Source organism: Macrotis lagotis, chromosome 8 (assembly GCF_037893015.1).
Source record: "Macrotis lagotis isolate mMagLag1 chromosome 8, bilby.v1.9.chrom.fasta, whole genome shotgun sequence".
Taxonomy (NCBI): Eukaryota; Metazoa; Chordata; class Mammalia; order Peramelemorphia; family Peramelidae; genus Macrotis; species Macrotis lagotis.
Genome location: NC_133665.1, coordinates 113,343,039 through 113,364,514, shown reverse-complemented (window position 1 = coordinate 113,364,514; position 21,476 = coordinate 113,343,039). Strand labels below are relative to the sequence as shown.

At 33.5% G+C, this 21,476-nt stretch overlaps 1 protein-coding gene across 2 annotated transcripts in view; it reads right to left on the bottom strand.

Moving 5' to 3' along the window:
• The window catches only part of ADCY1 (adenylate cyclase 1), a 370,465-nt gene that overhangs the window by 43,396 nt on the left and 305,593 nt on the right, over positions 1 to 21,476 (bottom strand). For both annotated transcript variants that reach the window (XR_012470935.1, XM_074198240.1), the window contains exons 13-14: positions 17,110 to 17,366; positions 15,699 to 15,825 (exon numbers count right to left, since the gene is read on the bottom strand). Coding sequence is in view for 1 of the 2 variants with exons in the window: in XM_074198240.1 (XP_074054341.1) it covers positions 15,699 to 15,825; positions 17,110 to 17,366 (384 nt within the window). In the remaining variant the exon portion in view is untranslated. The remainder of the gene's footprint in view (positions 1 to 15,698; positions 15,826 to 17,109; positions 17,367 to 21,476) is intronic.

Genomic DNA, 21,476 nt, shown 5'->3' with positions numbered 1-21,476 from the left:
AAGATATCAATTTGTTTCATGACAAAATAAGAAGAAATTCTGATTCTGAACATTAAACAGAAACTGGATTTAAGAGATAGAAAAGGTTTGGGAACCAAAGAGACCTTAACTATTTGCCTAGAATAGATTCTTTTTATTTTTCTTACTCTTAGCTTTAGGACTTTTTTGTAACAGTATTTATAGACTGTGAGATTGCAGAATGGTAGAGTTGGTGGGGGCCTTAGAGGTCATTTAGTATCAGCTCCTCCTTTTGCTAATGAGGAAACTGAAGCTTTAAGACATGACTATCCTAAAGTCACAACAATGTCAAACCCTGATCTAACTTCAAATGCAATCCAATTTTCATAATACCACACTGCCTCTTTAAAAAAGTGATATCTTTGATACCACTTTCTTTTTGAAATAAAAATATGGAGATATGACCTGAAAGAGGATATTCCTTTTATAAAGCCTCGTGAAAAGTAAATTTTATTTTATTTTCTTGAAGTCAGGACTGTGTCAGGCTTGTTGACTTATTATAAAGGAAATATCATCCCTCATATTGCTATCTAAGAATATCTACCTAAGGGGTGGCTAGATGGCACAGTGGATAGAGCACCGACCCTGGAGTCAGGAGTACCCGAGTTCAAATCTGGCCTCAGACACTTAATAATTACCTAGCTGTGTGGCCTTGGGCAAGCCACTTAACCCCATTTGCCTTGCAAAAAAAAAACTATTAAAAAATAACTAAGAATATCCATCTAACACCACAGAAAAAGGATTAATAAGGATTTACCCTACATATAAATTTTTAAGGTCAAACACTGTTCCATGACACACAACTTATCATCCAGTCATACACACTGTGTTTCTACTAGGGAATATCAATGAAATTCTTAACTAATAGTGTGCAGTAGCCAGCTCTAACCAGCTCCTCAGAACTGTTATATTTTTAGGGTCAACATTTATATGTTAGAAATAAGTAATCTACAAATCATGTATTGGTTTATTTTTCTTAATTATATAGGTTTTTCGAAGTATTAATAATGCAGACTAAACTTAAAAGTTAGTAAGCATCTGTTGGTGGGATTTTGAACTGATCCAACCATTCAGGGAAACGATATGGAACTATGACTAAAGTATTGATCCATCAGAGCCACTGCTAAATCTTTATCCCCATGAGATAAAAAGGCAGAGGGGAGGGGCAGGAAAGACTTATTTATACAAAAGTATTTATAATGGCTCTCTTGGGGCTAAAATTTGGAATTTGAGAAGATGCCCAATTAGGAAATGGCCACCTAAGCTAATGTTGTGATATGATTATGATGGATTATTATTGATTTATAAGAAATGAAAAGCAAAATAGCTTCAGAAAAACCTGAAAAGATTTAATATAAACTGATGCAAAGTTAAGTAAAGGAGAACTAGGAGAATATGGTACACAGTATCATGAACAATTGTGAATACCTTGGCTATTATCAGCAATACAATTATCCTATAACTAAAGGAATGAAACATGATATTTGCCTCCAGAGAATAAATTGATAGTCTTTACACAGACTGAAGCAAGTTATTTTTCTCTTTCCTTCTTTCTTTTTTTCTAGTCTTCTTGTACAAAATGATTAATTTGAAAATATTTACATGATTGTGTAATGTATAAATTATATCAGGAAGAGGGAAGGCAAGGAGGGAGGAAAGGACAGAATTTAGAACTCAAAACTTTAAAAAAGGCAACAATATTATTTTAGCCTATAATTGGGGGGGATAAAATAACTTGAAGAATTGTGTGCATGCATTTTTTCCTGGAGAGTTTAGTTGTTAAACATTTACCATGACACTCCTGCTCTTTATCCTCCCATTCAAGAAGAAAGCTTACAGCAACAAAATATTGGTAATGGAATGGACCTTAGAGATCATCTAGGACCCTCTTCATTTTATATATAATAGAATGAAGGTTCTTACACTGTGAGGGATTCTGAAAATTAATATCTAGTCAGAACTAGAATTCATATCTTTTGACATGTTATGATGCTTTCCTCCAAGGTACCATGTCAACACTCTCCTACATGATTTGAATTTAAGCACTTTTTTCCTTTTGCAACTCCACCCCTCCCTTCCCAAAATATCTACGTTATTAGTTTGAAATCTTATTGGTGATGATCAGTTCTTTTTGAAGGCTTTTTATTTTTAAGGAGTCTCCTTTTAAAAGTCAAATCTCTTTAGGAATGTAAAATTCTGCTAAGTCCAACTAATGAATATGGGATAAATGTTATACCTGAAAGGCAAAAAGATCCAGAGACAAACTGCTTATTTCACAATTTTATCTAGGGATTTGGTTCTCATCATAAAGTTATAAATAGTATTCTAAACATCAGGACATCCTAGATAATGAAATGAAGGTTTTATGCTTATTAAATCTTCAGTGGCATGAATTTGGGAGGGGCATTCTAAGATAGCAGAAAGCAGAATCAAGCTCCATAGATCTGTCACTAGGTTAGGTCAGGAATTCTGAATTTTTTGCATGTCAGGGACATCCTTTGCCAGTCTGGTGAAGCCTATGGACTTCTTCTAAGAAATATGATTTTAAATATACAGGATTATAAAGGAAAACTTTGAAATATTTATATCAAAATATTAAAGAGATAAGTCTGCAAACCTCTAGTACAGAACTCCTGGACAAGACCCATGGCCAAAACTGAAGATGAAATTTTACAAAAATAAATATAAAGTTTTACTTGTGAGCCCCACACTCAATCAATGAATACAGGCTATAGAGCTAGAAAAGAATTAATATGAAAAAGATATAGAGATTTAAATAGCCTAAACCTCAGTCAAAAATATGATATGAGATTCAAAAGAATTAATGCAATGTTAAGCTTCTTTTAAAAAAATATAGAATCCAAAGCAGAAGTGATAGCTCTGCTGCATTTTATCCTAATCAGAATGGAGATGAATCAAAATGATAAGATAATAATCAAGGTTATTATTATAATAATGGCAAGTGTGTATATAGTGCTTTAAGATTTGCAAAATGTTTTGCATTTGTTAAATCATTTGGAATCTGTCACAGGGAAGCAAAAACGAGGTAAAATTATAAAGCTTACTAAGTTGAAACATCAAATATAATCAGTAGAAGTGATCTGTACAATGTTTTGCCCTGTTGAAGTGACTTCAGGGACTGATCTACAAGGACCTTAATTTGGATGACTGCTTAGCCAAAAGTGAGAAACTAATGAAACATGCATTAAAGTTTCCTGTTCCTGATTCTGAACTTCTCTCGCATTGACACCTAGGGCTCCCATGCTTTCCTTCCAGATATTCAATTAAAAAGAGAATCAACATGCATTTATAATGCCTCTACTATTAGCAGGACCTGGACATTATTTCTCCTTCTAATGAAATAGATTTTTCAGTGTTGTATACTTTGGGATTTTTTTGAGGGGAGGGGAGAGAATGAGGTTAGAACAGTAACTTTAACATATTTAATTAGAGTTAATAAAGGGAGAGAAAGCAAGGATTCTGGGAGGGTTCTGTGTCAGTCTGCCTTCAGTCCTTGGTAGATTGATGAGAGTGAATCCCTAACCCTAACTCCATATGGAACCTAATGCATTGGTATAGCAGAGAAGGGAAAGAATCATGCCAACAAAAAGTGTAACAGGTCTCTAGCCTTACTCTTCTTCCTTCTCCCAGTTCTTAATCCTCCTCTGTGAGCTTTGGCATACAAACATCATCATTTTAGGGGTATAGATGTCATGAACCAAAATATGGAAATAAATAGAAAATTTTCATAGTAAAGCCTGATGGAACAGTGGTGCTCTCCAACTTTGTGGTCAGGATGACCTTGATGTCTTGGAACAGGAGCAATGGACTGTGCTGATGGGAAAGCTCAGGCCTCCTCCCTGGCCCCCTCACATCACTCCCAAATGCAGAAATGTCTTGGAATAATCTGAAGAGGTGAGCTCAAAGGAACTCTTATCATCTCTCTGGAGATCTATTTTCAGGGGTAAGATTAAATCTGCAGATGCTATAAATCAGGAATTGATTTATTATTTTCTTGATTGTCTAGACTTAAGAAAGTAAAGGATGAAATGTTAATCATACAAATTAAACTTAAAAGTATATCAAGAATATGCTTAGAGTGCTGGTCTTGGAATCAGAAAGATCTGAGCTTAAATTTAGTTTCAGACATTTACTATTTGTGAGACTCTGGGCAAGTCATCTAGTTGCTGTTTGCCTCTCTTTTCTCATCTGTAAAATGGCAACAATAATAATAGTAAATGATGATAATAATAAAAATACCCAGCTCCTAGGGTTATTTAGATCAAGTGAAATAAGACTTGTAAAGCACTTAATATAGTATCTGGCACATCTTTAATAGCTACTGTTAGCTATGATTATGATTATGATTTGTTTTTAGAATAGCTGCTAAATGTTTACCAGCAAGTCTTTGCATATTGGTCACAGCTTGATATTAGGATGTGGCACTTCTTTGAACCTGGGGAACTAAGGACAGAGCTAAGAGGCAAACCTGAAGCTTTATTGTCCATCTGATCACAATAGCTGGAGGTAGAGGGAGGTGACCTACATCCAAACGCCATTTTTTAAACTCACTAAATGATACAGATGTAAAATCCTATATGACTATTATTTGTTCTATGCTGTAGTCCCTGAAGATCATCTTTGAGGATGACGTGTCAATGCAAAAAGGATCCCAAACCAATGAAGTGTGATTGGCTGGTAGTCAAGACCCTTCCAGTCCTACAGGGTCTCTCCTTTTACCTAATTCCAACTTGTGCTTATGGGGAAAGGGATATCATAACACACCAATGCAATAACTTCCCCAAGTTCAGTCAAGTTGATGATAAGGGAAGGGACTAAGGGTCACTGAACTTCCTGCTATCAGGGGACCAGTTGTTTTGACTTCTATTTAAATGTTTTTTCTACTTCCCTGATCTATTTCATGAGGTTCCCCATTAATAGGGCTTCAAGTCCAGGTTTTTACAATGACATCTCTTCCCTAAATGAGTATCATAGAGCTTCAGTTTGTTGACTTTCAAGGCCCAGCATAGATTCATCTATTCAAACTGACCTTGTTTTTAGGGCAGCATTTTTCAATTAGTTGGCTACAGCTTATTTATTTACTCTCCAAATATACTGATAATTGCTATATTATGTTCCTGACATATGGTTTCAGTTTTATTTTCTTCAAGGAAAAAGCAAGTTTTTTTTTCAGGAATTTTTTAATGTTTCTAATTACTTGAAAGTTGTTTTTTTTCCCCTTGACATTTGATTAATTACAAAGGTAGGGAAAAATTCAAAATGAATTCCTTGGTATTCTCCCCAAAAAGAAAATTTAGGATCTCCGTATCCTGGAAAGTGTTTTTTTTTTTTAAAAAAAAACACTTATATCTTCCTGACCAAGAAATCAAAGGACCTAAGTAAATATTTTCAATATTTATTTTGTCTCTAGGTTCATTGTACTCGAGTTTAAACAGTCCCCTAGGAGTTCTGTTATTTGATGCAATGATGTCACAACAGTGACTGGATTAACCAAGATAACAGAACTAAGGGTTAATGAACCCTTGTGTAAATAAGATCAAAATATAGTGAAGCTCTGAATCAATTTGGGTTTCTTTCTTTTTTTGAGTTGTTCATTCCATCCTACTAAGTCCAGAGCTTTTGTAACAAACATTTATAGGAAATGTGAGTGGATAAAGATGTGAGAATAAAGTTAGCATTTGAAAAGTCTATGGGAGCAGCTAGATGGCACAGTAGATGGAGAACTGATATTGTACTCAGGAGAACATGTGTTAAATACTAACTGTATGACCTTAGGCAAGTCACTTAACCCTGACTGCCTCAAAAAAAATGAACAAATTTACTGTTTATGGAGAAATGAACAATGAGGAAATGAAACTCTAAAGACCTGGGTGCAGATCTTGTCTTTTCCTAGTTATGTGTAGGGTCATTACCTTTCTGCATTTTAGTGTTCTCATCTGTAAAATTGAGAGAGAAATGTGGCCCAAAGGATAGGAAGTTGGTCTTGGAGACTAAATCCAAGTTCCATTTCTAACACACATACTGGCTGTGTGAGCTTGGGGTAAATCACTTAACTATTCTAAGATGCCAGGAAGGTGCCTGTCTTCAATGGGAGAGGGACGTTCCACAATTAGGTCTCATTATACAAAAGCAATTAGAGTTCCAGTGCTATGGAGACACCAGGCCAGCTATTACTGACTGTTAATTAATCTTGTGCAATTATCTGTAAATCCTTGATTTTCTGAATTGAGAGATGATAGAATGAAGCCCTTGGCTTACTCAAGACTTTTAAAAATACAGAAAAGTAGGGATGATTTTGTTAAGAGGGTGTCATTACCTATGATACCTATATTTGGATGGCCAGAAAAGGAAATATGCCAAAAAAAGAAGTGTGATTGTTTTTTTGACATTCTGATTGAACACTTGACATTTGACTGGACAATCAAATAATCTTTTACTTCGCAAATCCATCAGCTAATAAAATCAGACTTTTCTTTCTGTACTCGTCCAAGTTAGCATGGCTTTATATACACATATAATGAAACACAATCAATTCCTGAGCTTACAAATTTGATAGAAATTATCCATGTAGTATTATTGCATTATGTGTTTTGATGGTGATGCCCAAATTAAGTATGAACAGAGGAATAATACATGACTCAGTAAAACCAGATTTACAGTCTCTTTTTCTTGTCCTTGTTACAAAATGCCTCATGTCCTTTCCATCAATTCAGTTCCTTTATAATTTAAAACAGGATAAAAATCGGTAAATTAGTGGCTAGTTTGAATATTGTGAGTTAAGTATCTAAAAGTTCTTTGTGTGGGTGTTTCACCTAATACTATAGTTGACTTTAAAAAAATGGAAAGAGGGAAGGATTAGACTAATGATTCTATTGGAAGAAGGAACTCCAAGACAAGTAATCCTCTCCACCAATGGAGAATAGCACCCACTTGACAATGTTCAGCCTTAGACTGTCTTGAACCCCCAGTCTTTCTAACTCAAAGTCCACCCCTCTAATATCCTATATTATACTGCCTCACAGTAACTAAGTAACTATTTCTTTTTACTATAAAAGTTTTCTAAAATAAATTACCTCAACATCTTCAAAATTACATGACTCTACATTCTGCCTTCCCCTTCTACTTCTTTCAACAAAACATTTGCAAATGTTTATTTGAAGAAAATTAAAAGGACTAAATTTAATTGGCAAATTTGAAGGGAAAATTTGTGTTTGGTTTCAATTACCTGAGAGAAAAGAAAGAGGCCTAGATTTAGAAGGCAAGTCAAAAGACATTGGGTTGAATTGTAATTTTGATTACTGCCTATGTGACACCAGGCCAACCTTTTACCTTTCAAGATGGGCCTTGATTTCTTTTTTTTATTTTAAATTTTTTAAAATTTATTTAAGTCAATAGGGTTAAGTGACTTGCCCAAGGTCACACAACTAGGCAATTATTAAGACGCTAAAGTCAAATTTGAACTCAGGTCCTCCTGACTTCAGGGCCAGTACTCTATTCACTATGCCACCTAGCTGCCCCTAGAATGACTGCCAAATTTTCTTTCAGCTCTTTATACTAGAGGACTTTGAGTGTTCTGGAAGTTCAATCTCAAATTTTTAAATTAGTTTTAAGTTTAAGATGGTGCTAGGAGCAAAATCACAATTGATTTTTTCTTAGGAATAATTCGTGCCAAGATTAAAAGTGAAGAAATTTCATAGATATCACTATTTTGAAGAGTCCTCCATTAATTTCTTAGCCTTCTGAGATTTTCATGAGTTCTAGTAGTCTGAAAAGTTAAATTAATTTGTTAAATTGTCTTAGCTTAGCTACTTAATGAGAACTAAATGAATGTCTGAGGCAGGATTTGAACTTGGGAAGACAGGTCTTCTTGCCTCTAAGCCTAGAGCTCTATCCACTGTATCATCTAGCTGCCCAAGGTACATTTAATATTGGAGTAAATAGACTCCTATGTCCCTGCCAACTCTGATATCTTTTCAGGTCCCTTCCAACTATAAGATCTTGTCTATCTCCTTTGAGGATACTACTTGGGTGTCATCATTAAGCCCTTGTTCTCTTTTACCTTTAATATCCAATTAGTTGCTAGAACTGGACTATTCTATATCTTTAACATCCCTCTGACATAAATATCCTCCCATCTCCATTCATAAATTTACTGCCCTAATTTAGGACCTTATCATTTTTCATCTGGATTATTTTATGAGCTTCACATACAATCTGTCTCAAGTCTCTTTCCATCCCCAACTCATTGTTTCCATAATCACTAAGATAATTCTTCCCAAAGCATCACCACCATACCCTCCAAAAGACCCCCCCCAAATTCAAATAAAAACTAAATCTCTATTGACTCAAGGACCAAAAATAAACTCCTTTATTAAATACTTAAAGGTCCTCAAAATCAGTCTTCTTACCCATTAACTCTCCATGTTCTCTTTCTAGACATGCAACCTATTCTTGGTGCCTTGTAAGTTATATTCCAAGTCTTCTGTCCCAATGTCTGCAAAGTAGTTCCTCTTCTCAGTCTCTTGGAATCTCTAGTTTCCTTTAAAATTCAGCTCAAATAACACCCATCATGTAAAGTCTTTCCTGCCACTCCCTCCCCGCAAATGGCATCCCTTCCATGACCACCTCCTATTCATTTTATATAATGTATATACTTTGATACATACATAGATATGTACCTTTCTATCCCTCCACCCCATGAAAATGTAATCTCTTCAAGGTAAGGACTTTTTTTTTACCCAGTATTAGTTTAGTATTTGTTATGTAGTAAGCACTTAATAAAAATGTTTATTGACTAACTGAATCCTGTGATAGGTAAAGACTTTCATCTTTAAAATGGTTAGGTAACCATGGTATGAGTTGCTCATGACTACTTGCCTGAATTTTTAGAGTAGCTTTCTTATATCTTCCTACCTCCCTTGACCTCTCCATCCAATAAACCCTTCCTAGCATTGTCAGAATAATCATGTCACTTCCCTGAACATTGTAGTCATGTAAGTTTATGGGTTATCTCTCTACTAGACAGTAAGTTCAATGAGCATAGGGCCTAGGTTTTATCTCCATCAATTCTGAAGTATATTTTCTCACAGTAAATATTTTATATATGATTGAAAAAGGAACATTTTTGATGAGATTATATTCCTGTATATATATATATATTTATATATATATTATATATATATATATATATATATATATATATATATAATGTCAAATATGCTAGAATAGGAGTTTGGACTCTTTTTTCTATATTGCTTCCTTTGAAGCCCAAGAGATACTAAAATTAAACCATATTTGTATATTACTTAGGTTTTTTTTTCCCTATCTTACAAAGAGATTTTTTCAACAACAAACACACAAACATTGATTTTGATCTGTTCCAGTTTCCAATCCTATTTGGATGACCTCTACAAAATAAGCTAGGCAGGTTTCCATGATGCCATACTACTAGAGAGAGATTCCAGGGCCCACAGGTTACTGCGTCATTCCACTTTACCCTAGAAGAGTCTCCAAATTGAAGGTTATTCCATTGCATGACCCTGGGAAAATATGTCAACTGTACTCTGGGCAACCCAGCCCTGCTTCTGTGGCAGGTCATTACATTGGCCAGGATACTCTAGGAAATGTACTATCATGAAATTTTTCAATCAGGATACTAATACAATTCCCCCCCCCAAAAAAAAATCAGTTTAGAGAACTTACCATTCCGTTTAACTTGAAATTTTAAAAAAATAATCCATTGCTTATCCATATACCCCTACTACTCTGTATGTCATTTTGCTTGCAATAGTACCCTGTATGGTAAAGAGGATAATGTGTTGACATTGGACTCAACACATCCTGGGTTTGAATCTAGCTATTTGATCTTGAATAAGTCACTTAATTTTTCTTTTTTTTTTCTTTTTTCAGTTTTGCAAGGCAATGTGTGCCCAAGGCCACACAGCTAAGTAATTATTAAGTGTCTGGGGCCGGATTTGAACTCAGGTACTCCTGACTCCAGGGCCGGTGCTCTATCCACTGCTCCACCTAGCTGCCCGTGTCACTTAATTTTTCTAAGCAATAATTTCCCTCATTCACAAAATGGGAATCATAATGCCTCTAGTACATGGAGTATTTAACCTGTGTTCCACAGATTGCTGCTCCATGGATAGATTTCAGAGACTGTGAGAAAGGAAGAAAAATCACATATTTATTTTTATTGACTTTTGTTGAAAATGAACACTTATTTCAACCATGATTTTTTTAAAATCTAATAATGGGACTATAAATTTCACTGGATTATTAAAGAGGATCAGAACACAAAAAAGTTTAGCGTTCTTGTAAGTTTTAAGTGAGAGGTTATATACAAAGCAATATTAGTAATAAGCTTATCTGTTCCATGTTCCTAGCAACCAAAATCATAAAGAAAACATCTGATGAACTACAAGAAAAAAACGGAGTAAAACAGTATGACAGGATGTTTCAATCTCTCTCCATTTTGGGTAAGATTCTCAGAAAGATAAATAAAGGGAAATAAGGAACTGAACAATTAAGAGACTTATGCCATATCTGAATGAGACAGCAAAAGGATATATATATATATATATATATATATATGTATTATATACATATGTATGTATGTCTTTAGCAACACACAGAACATTTACAAATATTGACAATGTGCAAGTGCATAGAAAAGTTGCCAATAAATGTAAAAAGGCATAATATGTCAATGTATAATTTATAGATATAATGTAATAAAAAGTATAACTGGCTCAGGAACCATAAGCAAAAGATCCAGATCAATAGAATCCTAAATGATAAATAAGACAAAGAAAATTCATTGAAACAATACCTCTAAAAAATGATAATGATGAAAGAACCTAGAATTTCTAAGAAGCAACAAAGACAGTCCTCACTGGAAAATTCATATTCTTATGAACATAAATTAAGCAATAGAAAAATAGAAAAATAGAAATAAGAGAGGACTAGAATAGAAAAAGAGAGGACTAAACAACTGAATATAGATTTAAAGCTTTTTATGCATAAAAGAGTAGATATCAAAAATTAGAGGGGAGATAAATAATACTGGAAATAGAATTAGAAATGATGAATAAAACTAAAAAAATAGTTACTTGAAAATCCTAATAAAATTGATAAACCCTTATGTAATCTGATTTTTAAAAAGAGGAGAAAATCAAATCAAAAAAATATCAAACAAGCAGAATAAATAAAAAAATGAATAATTAGAACACATTATGCATAGTTATATGCTAACTAAACTGAGAACACAAAAGAAATAGTAGAATACTTTCAGAAATACAAAATACTCAAATTAACAAAAGATTAAATGGAGATCATAAACAACTCAGTCTCAGAAAAGGGAATAAATCTAGTTGTAAAGGAATTACCAAGGGGGAGTGGGGGGAACTCTTGATCCTGATGAATTCACAGGTTAATTTTAGCAAACTTTTAAAGAACAGTTAGTACCTAAACTTCACAAAAAAAAGAACAAAAACATCCTGCCAGAATCCTTTCATGACGCAAATATAGTCCTAATACCTAAATCAGGGAAAGATAAAACAAAGAGAAAAGTAGAGACATATCATTAATGAACTCTAAAAATTGACTCCAAAATTTTAAACAAAATCCTGTCATAAAGACTACAGTTATTTATCCAAGAAATTATCCATAAAAATCAAGTGGGATTTATTCCAGGGAGCCAGAATGATTTATAATTAGGAAAAAATAAAAATAATTATCATATAAAAACTCCATACATTCAAAACTATATGTTCATCTCAACAGATGCAGAAAAAGCCTTTGACAAAATATAATACACCTTTGTGCTAAAAACCTTACAAAGCATGCATAGAGATCTTTTTTTAATACCCTGAAAAGAATCATCTAAATCCAAAAGCAAGCAACATATGCAATTATTATTTGACATAGTTGCTAGCAATAACAATAAGACAATAAGAAATTAAAGGCATAAAAATAGGCAAAGAGAAGCTAAAACTATTCCTATTTGCTGCTGAGATGATGATTTACTTAGAAAATCCTAAGGGATTAGCAGACATTGAGATAATTAGTCATTTCAGCAAAGTGGCAAGCTACAAAATAAATCCTCAAAAGTTTCTATAGAATAATAACACCATCAAAATTTAGATCTCATTTCAAATTACAGAAAATGTACAGAGAATGTGAGAATTGACCTATCAAAGTACACAATAAAAACTTATAGTCAACTAGAAAAAGGCTCCTTGAAGAAATAAAATAGCTTAAATAGCTGGAGTAATTCTCAGTGCTCAAGGCTAAGTCATTCAATTTAATAAAAAGACATTACTACCAAAATTAATTTATAATTTTAAGGCTATAACAATCAAATCACCAAGGAGGTTACTTTATAGAGGGCATCTAGATAGTACAGTGGAATTATTTCCAGGCCTGGATCAGGAAGACCTGAGTTGAAATTCAACAACAGACATTTATTAGCCATGTGACCCACGGCAAACCACTTAAGCCTATTTGACTCAGTTTCCCTCATCTATAAAATGAGCTAAAGAAGTAAATGGCAAACCACTCTGGAAACTTTGACAAGAAAACTCCAAATGGGATCATAAAATAATCATACATAATTGAAAAATAACTGAAGAACAAGAAAAATATTTTATAGAACTTGACACAGTAGTAATAAAATTGATTGGGAAGCACAAAAAATCAAAAACATTAAGGGGAAATGATGAAAAGAAGTAAGAACAAAGAGGAGATAGAACTCCCAAAGCTCAAATTATATTATAATACAGCAGTCATCAAAACCATCTGGTATTTGTTGAAAAATAAAGAGACAAATCAATGAAATAGTCTAGGTAAGAGAGAGAAAAAGAAACAATACAACTCAATAATGCAGTATTTTATAAAGAAGAAAATATAAATTAATAGGGTTGGGACTAGGGAAGTTTCTTAACTGGCAAAAACTTCTGGGATAAAAATGGAAAGCAGTCTGGCAGAAATTATGTTTAGATGAACACCTTTACTTCATACTCCATAATACATTTCAAATGGATTCAATTTTAATATCAAAAATAATACTATAAAAACCCCTGGTAGAGAAATAGATGTTATAGTTCTTACAATTCTGAGCATTGAGAATCCCTTAAAGAATTCCTGGAGAGCAAAGATAGATAACAAAAGAAAAGATATAGTACAATAATCTTGTGACTAATAACACTAACTTTAAAAAAATACACTAAAACATTGATGCCTCAAGTAAATGCAATATAAAGTTGCATATAATTTCAACATTCATTGTGAAATATTCTTCTACTAAAACCTCCTCTATTATATGGAAATGACTCTAGGGTCTTTCAGTTATGGGCAAGCTCTTGCAGAAACTTCTGTCATAAAAGGACTAGCTCACACTAATGACCAAGGCAGGTCACAAAAGTGTTCTATTTTATTTGGGGTTTTGGGTGGGATGGGAGAGGGGAAGCAGATTTCAGGTTACAAATCTATCTAGTCTTTGTCAATCAAGGAAGCTTCTATGGCCAAAAGCATTCATTCTTGTGATGGCTCTATCTGATCTTAGTTAATGTAAGTTTTTATTAAGAGATAGTCCATCAACAGAATCATGTTAACACTAATAATATCTAGTATTTATAGTATACTTTATAGTCAATAAATGTTAGTATACACCTCACAACTATGTGAACTAGATGATGTTAAAAGCCCTGTTTTACTAATCAGGAAACATTGACTGAACAAAGCTAAGTGACTTTATCAGGGTCATACAACTGTTAAATATCTAGGAAAGGATTTGAACTCAGGTCAGTCTGAGAGTCTCATTTCAGGTCCACTATTCTATCCACTGTGCCACAAAGGTACCTACTAAGGCAGCTAGTTGGCATAGTGGATTTATTTCCAAGTCTGGAGTCAGGCACTCATCTTCCTGAATTCAAATCTGACCTCAGATGCTTATTGCTATATGACCTTGGGCAAGTCACTTAACCCTGTTTGTCTCAGTTTTCTCATCAATAAAATTAGCATGAAGAGGAAATGACAAATCAATATATTTGTCAAGTATCTTTGCCAAAACAAAAACTTCACATGGGGTCAGAAAGACTGAACAACTGAACAACCACAACTGAAGACTAACCAGGGTTTGCCCATAACATGAAATCATGGGACTCATCAAAATCACTGAATGTTAATAATAAAAACCACAAGAACTTGCTAATGTATTCACATCATGCACTTTTCCATTGTTTTAATAAGAATTCACCACTAAGGGTCACCAAATATCAAAGTTATACACACACTATAACTAGGGATTTCAAAGGATATTGATAGCAGAAAATAAAAATCCCTAGACTTTTGGTTAAAATTTGAGAAGGCAATTATATAAGCATCTATATATTCTTTTTTTTTTGGTTTATTTTTTAGGTTTTTTGCAAGGCAAACGGGGTTAAGTGGCTTGCCCAAGGCCACACAGCTAGGTAATTATTAAGTGTCTGAGACCGGATTTGAACCCAGGTACTCCTGACTCCAGGGCCGGTGCTTTATCCACACCTATACATTCTTTAACCTATCATCAAAATTCAAGAAATCATTAACCAGACAAGTATTTGGACTGGGAATTTAGCAATAGGTTAGGACATTCTGCTAGCCTACACATGTCCCTATTTTAATGTTGTCCATCGTGCAAATGATAATCATGAGCAAAGTTTATAGACTACTGTTTTTGCTCAGATTATTAGAAAATTATTATATTTCTTGCCAGGCAGTTATGTATGTATAAACATATGTATATAGAATATAAAATAATCACTCTATTGTACTCTACCTCAAGATAATAATTCATCTTCTCATTCACTCAAGTTCACACTTCAGTGACATTCTTGAATCCTCATTCTTAATACCATACATCTGGTCCATTGCCAAATCATGCCTCAACATTTCTCATATAAATATCTCCTTCTCTGCATGAAAACAGCCACTTGAGTTCAAGCACTCATCACTTGTTCCTCTTAGTCTCTCTATCCTCCAATCCATTCTCTATGCAACCACCAAAATGATTTTTCTGAAATTTAAATTTGACCATAGCAGCTTCCCTAAGTAAGTTTCTAGGTGTTCCTCATTACCACCAGGATCAATTATAAAGCCTTCATGTGGATTTTTAAAGTCCTTCACAACACAACTCCTTCCTACCTTTAAAGTTTTCTTATACCTTCTCCCCTCTACATCTTCCACAAGTGCTCTTGTTTCCTTGCAGTTTCTTACATCTTTCATTACAACAGTCATTTGAATGTCCTTTTATTGGTTATTTATCATATTTAGAATCCTCTATTCTCTTACTTCTGCTTCTTACTTTCCTAACATTCTTCTGGACTCATCTCAAAGTCCACCTTTTGCCAGAAGTCCTTCTGGATCCCTGTGGCTGCTATTTCATATCTTCTGTGTGAATCTGGAATAAAGCTAGTTATCTGCATATCACCTCCTCCATTAGAATGTCAGCTTCTCAAGTGCTGAAATTAATACTTTCTTTTCAATCTATTTTCTCTTTTTCTTTGGTGATGGTTTTTGTTATTTAAAGGCAATTATTCCCCTTCTTAGCTAATATTTTTAGCAAATGGTTTTGGCATACACAGTCACTTATAGTGAAAGGAGAAGGGATTTCTTGCCTGTACAGCCCAGAGGTAGTCCAGACGTAATTTCAAGTCCACTTGTCTGGCATGAAGGGCCAGAGCACAGGAAAACAGCAAAATAGCCAATATGGGCTCATATCCACGGAGGAAAAAGGTGCCACCCCTTAGGAGAAAATAGAAGGTCAAATTAGTGATCAGTTCCTGAAGTCAACAATTTTTAGATTAATATAAAAGAAACTACCTTGAGTAATCTCATAAATGCAACTACTCTGAAGATTATAGGTAGAATTAATTCTTAATTCAAGGATTTCAATGATTTTTTATGTCATTCAGTGTTCCACTGGTTTAACAGTTTTATCCACAATGGATTTTGGTTCATTTTTGTGCTTAAAAGGACATGCCCTGACTATTTTTAATAGGTAAAATATTTCTTAAATACCTATTATGTGCCAATCACTATGGCAAGTATTAAGAGTACTGATTTGTTCTTTGAAAAATTTAAAATAAATTAGTGACTATGGAAGAGTCCACCAAACTGATTGATTTAACCTTGGATATTTCCTTTGTTGTTTTAAAAATATTGATATAATTTTGAAAATGATATTTATGGTAAAGCAGAAACATAAAAGACATTTAAATATATTAATTTTTAATAAAGAAACCTCAAGCCTTCAGAATATATTGTTTTCCTTATCAGTATGTCCCAGTTCACTTCAAAGCATTCAATGTAATAAAAAAAATTTTAGATATTTTCCTGAAATATACTTGTATAAATATAGCACTATCAATAAAATCATAGCTTTTTTCTAGTTTTTTTCATTAAACAAAAGATATCTATTTCCCACCCTCTTACTTACTTCCTCTTCCTCTGTTAGAAAGGAAGGAGAACAAGAAAAGCAAAATGGTGAAGCAAAGAAAATTCATGCATTGGTCATGTCCAGAGCATAAATTTATCATTTTTCACCCTAAGTCCATCACTTCTCTGTCAGAGATGGAAAACCTGATTCATCATTGGTCCTTTGGAATCCTTGCTACTACATTTATCAGAATTTTAAGTTTTTTAATTTAGAAACCATGATCACTTCAATGAGTAACCTCAATTCTAGAAAAATTATGATGAAACATAGACTTAGCTTCCAGATGAAAAAGTGAGGCATTTGGTGCATATGGAACCCACTGGTGTTTTTTGTTGTTGGTTTTTGTTTTTTTGCCTGACTCTACTTATCTGTAATTGATTCTATTATTCTTATTTTTTCAGTCTGTGTGTTGATGGGTGGGGGAGAGAAGAGGGAAAAAAATTCAGAGCTGAAATTTTTTAAAAGTTGAATCCCAAAAATCACTGTCTTAAGAGTTGGATCTATACTGGAATAATTGTCAAATGGCAAATACCCTCCAAAGAGACCCTTTAGATCCCTTCCCCTAGTGATAGTCCAGTAAGTTCACTTACCCCACTGCCTTTCTGTATCCACTGAGTTCCAAAACAAGTATATATAAGACTGTAACCAAAAAGAGAAGGATCATTTTTGGCAATGAAGAGACACGGAGAAATATTGCCAGTGTCAAAGTCCCCACAATGCAGGAGAGGAATGCGTGATGAGCTGTGTCACAGGGCAAGACATTTCTGGTCTTATTCATTCCTCCAGAAGAAATAATCACTATGGAGCTGCTGGAATTAGTGTTCCACGACCAAGACATGCAGCCCACCTGGAAGAGTAGGAAGAAAGGAGGGTAGAAAACAAAATGCTGTGAAGTAATAATACATTTTGAACACATAAACACATACATACATACATACATACATACACATACACACATACTATCAAACAACTCCAGTATCTTATCTCTTGAAATATTTTTAGTTTAAAATAGGTATCTAGCCCATTTTAGTAGTTGATCATTTACAAAGCTCATATTTCATGTGGTTAGAATGAGTTTTACATATATCATCTCACTTGATCTTTTAAACATACTAAAAATATTGTAATATTGTATGCCATTCATATTTTTAGATGATAGAAAAATAACAACCCGTATTTGTCTAATATTTCAAGATTTACAAATTATTTTTCTTTCAACAAAGTTTTCAACCACATAAGGCAAATATTATTTTATGGATTGGGAAAAATGAGACTCAGATTGATTTTTTCAATGTTCTATCATTAAAAATTTTTTCTTAAAAAGTTTTCTTCCTCTTCTTCTTTCTTCCTCTTCTTCCCATCCCAACAAATATTCCAACATACATATAGGAATATACATTTTACTATGTTACCAGTCTCCCACCTCTCTTTGATAAGGATACCCTTTCCAGTCAGTGAAATCTATCCTACTTCTGGGACATAATTATAGCATGACAGACTATCAGCAAAATTCTTTCCTTATCTGGATGAAAGTCATGGTGGTAATTTGCTCTCATTCCCCAGAGGCCAGATAGGACAGAATCTACTGCTTCTTTCTTACCATCTTTATTGTACAACCCAGAGAGATCATTTTTGAAATATTTCACTACAAAGATTCATTGTGTTTTGTTTCTTTATAAAGGATTATTAAGAAAAATAAAAAAGGACCAGATTGGTTAGATTTTGTTATACTGTATCATGAGATGTAGGAATTTATAAAATTGAACAACCTTGCCTATTCTGCATGTTTGCATATAATAAGCACTACATATTATAATATATTTAACACATAGTATATATATTTATGTAGCATTTATGTGTGTATGTATTATATATGTGTATAAATACATGAATATATCTGCATATATTAGTCTTCAAATGAAAGAACTAAGTCTAAATTGTTTGAACTAATTTTTGCCACATTATTTCACAGAAATGTTAAGATATCACTCTATCCATAAAACAAGTAGTCAAAAACAGTTATTTAGGCACATGCTGAATGCTTGCAGAATTGAACTTAATTGACTCAGATATTACATCTCCTTAACACAGTGTGTTCCTTTTTCATATTACTTTTCATCTACTCTGTATATGTCTTGTATTTACCAATCTTTTACCATCTATGCTTCATTCCCTTTTAGAATGTAAGTTCTTGAGAACAGAAGTGCTGTTACCCTTCTTTGTACAGACAGTGCTTTAGCATAGTACCTGAAAAATTCAATGCATTTAATAACAAATACTAATAAAAACACAACAAATAGCACCATAGCTATAATCTTGGGAATGATTAAATTTCTCAGTTCTTCTATTAAATAATTTTGCCTCAACTTTACCCTTTATTTCTTAGATTTTTCTAAAAAATACTGTTTAAAAAACCTTGTTCAGATTAACTCGTTCACAATAATTTGTATGGTGCCTTTCATTGAGAATAGTTTAATAAATGTTGACTATTGTCTGGAACTGAAGTTGATTAAATCATCTTTAAAAGGACATTTATCATTTGAATAGATCTCAGAAACTAAAAGAGTTCTTGAAAATGAATATGTAGCAGACAAAAATCCCATTTCTATTATTAGAGTTGTCTCTCTTGTTCTTTGGATGAGTGTATATAAGTGCTTATGTTTTATATGTATGTATGTATGCACATATATATATTATATATACATATTTGTGCATTATAATGTTATATATTACTGTTCTCTATGACTCATCTTAACCAGGAATTCTGGAACCTGGGGACAAATTCAGCTTGAGAAGGATGTGGTACCCAGAGGATTTCCCCCCCAAGTCAAGTATATACCTAGAGAGGATTGCCAATCTCCTTTTATATTCTAGCCCCAATCACTTCAACATGGACAAACCCTAGGAAGTTATTGGTTTAGGGTGTAGTGTTTGAGGATGGTATACCTCAGAAGATGAGCAAAAACCCGAGAGACAAAACCCTGACAATATGGTGACAGCAAAGGCCCCTGAGGCCTGGGATGGACAAGACTTCCAGGAGGAACAAACGAATTTCCCAACTCAGAGTTAAAACCCTTTGGTGAATCCAAGTTGCTTCACCCTCATTACTGCTCCATCTATAACCCTGTTGTACCACAGGTCAACAAGGATAGAAATTGTGTCACTGAGGCTATGCATTTGCAAAAAAAGGGGGTTGAAAATTTTTAACAGTAAATATTTAACTAGTTTCCTTGCCTTCATTAAGTAAAAAAAAAAATGTTTTCATAGTGTGGCAATGTAATATAGCTGAAATAATACTCGAGTATGATTCACTAAGGACCTGAGTTTGAATCCTGATTTAGATACTTCCTATGTGACCCCTAGGCAAGTCATTTAATCACTCTGAAACTCTATTTCTTTATATGTAAAATAAGAATAATAAACTTGTACTACTCATTTACCTTACAGAATCATTTTAAAGAAAATACTTTGGGGAGCTTGAGGTACTGTATTGTTATTCCTGGCAGATATTTTTCACTTAATTCACTTTTTTAAAGACTTCTTACAGATAGAACTTTTGTGTCTATCCCATTGATTCTCTTTGAGAATGAAAAGTCTATATCAATTTTTAAAAATATGACTGATATGTTCCCGACTTTTATATTTCTTTGCTTTCAAGTTAATCCAATTTTAGAACAAGAAAAAAGGGATATGCATAAAGAATGAACTGCAATAATGCTAGTGATAGGGGACAAAGTATGACATACAGGTTTTCTGTATTATAATAAGTCCTATGGACTTGAAATGAACATTCACATGCACTTAGGGACAGAGTCTAACTGAAATTTATGCCATTAAAAACACTTTGAAGTAGGGATTAATATTTTATTAAAGCTTTAGTATAAAATGTAATTTCCAGACAACTGCCAGTGAAAGAATCTCAGGTTTTAATTTTTTTGTTCTATTATTTACTTATATAGAGGAACTCAAGATATTTGATGGGATTTAAGCAAACTGAAGGTTGTTGGGAAGCAGATGACAAAAAAAAGAAAATGAGCAAAACATTTTAAAGTTGCAAGATCTGCAGCATAGAAATATGTCTTGCATACAGACTTGGAGAAAACAAAAGAATTTGAAATAAACCCTATGACTCTTACTTAACCTTGTAACTTTTAGTGATTCTCATTGCTCTCAAACTCTACAAAGAATCCGGAGTCTGAAGTTGCCTCCACATTAGTCTAGATAGGTTCAAGTATTTGTAGTATGTAGTAATAGGAATGGTATAGTATGTAGTAGGTATGTAGCATGTAGGAGTGCACCTGTGATACTGCCAAAAAACAGTCATGACCTTTAAAAATCAACAAAAACCACCACATATGTACAACAAGTATTTGTGTAGCATCTACCAGTTGCTAGGCATTGTGTCTATCGGTTTACAAACATTATTTTATTTGATCCTCTCAAAAAAGTCAGGGAGTAAGGTGTATTATTATCTCTAAGTTATAGGTGAGGAAACTGAGACAAAAAGAGGTAAAGTGACTTAACCAGTGCAATACAGCTATTAAGTGTCTGAGGTCTTTCTGTACAATTTACAGCAATGGAGAGGAGTATTGTTATTTTGACAGGACTGTGAAGATGCTACAATGGCAAAATACTAATTGCATACAGACCCTTAAAGAAAGAGCTAAAAGCAACCACCAAGATTTCTTTGTTTCCTCATTTTTCAGTTGAGGAAACGTAGACTTAAAGATATTGAATGGGTTGCCCATGGTCATAAAACAAGTTAGTGGTAGAGTCAAGATTGGTAACTAGTTTTCTGACTGTACAATGCTCTTTTTACTATACAACAGTTGCTTCTAATTATCCAAAATCAAACATACATATTCTTTGGAATTATTTAGAAAGAAGTAAAATTATGCCTAAAATCCAATGAACTTACAAACCACATCATCTAATGGTAGAAATACTTGATTCCTTC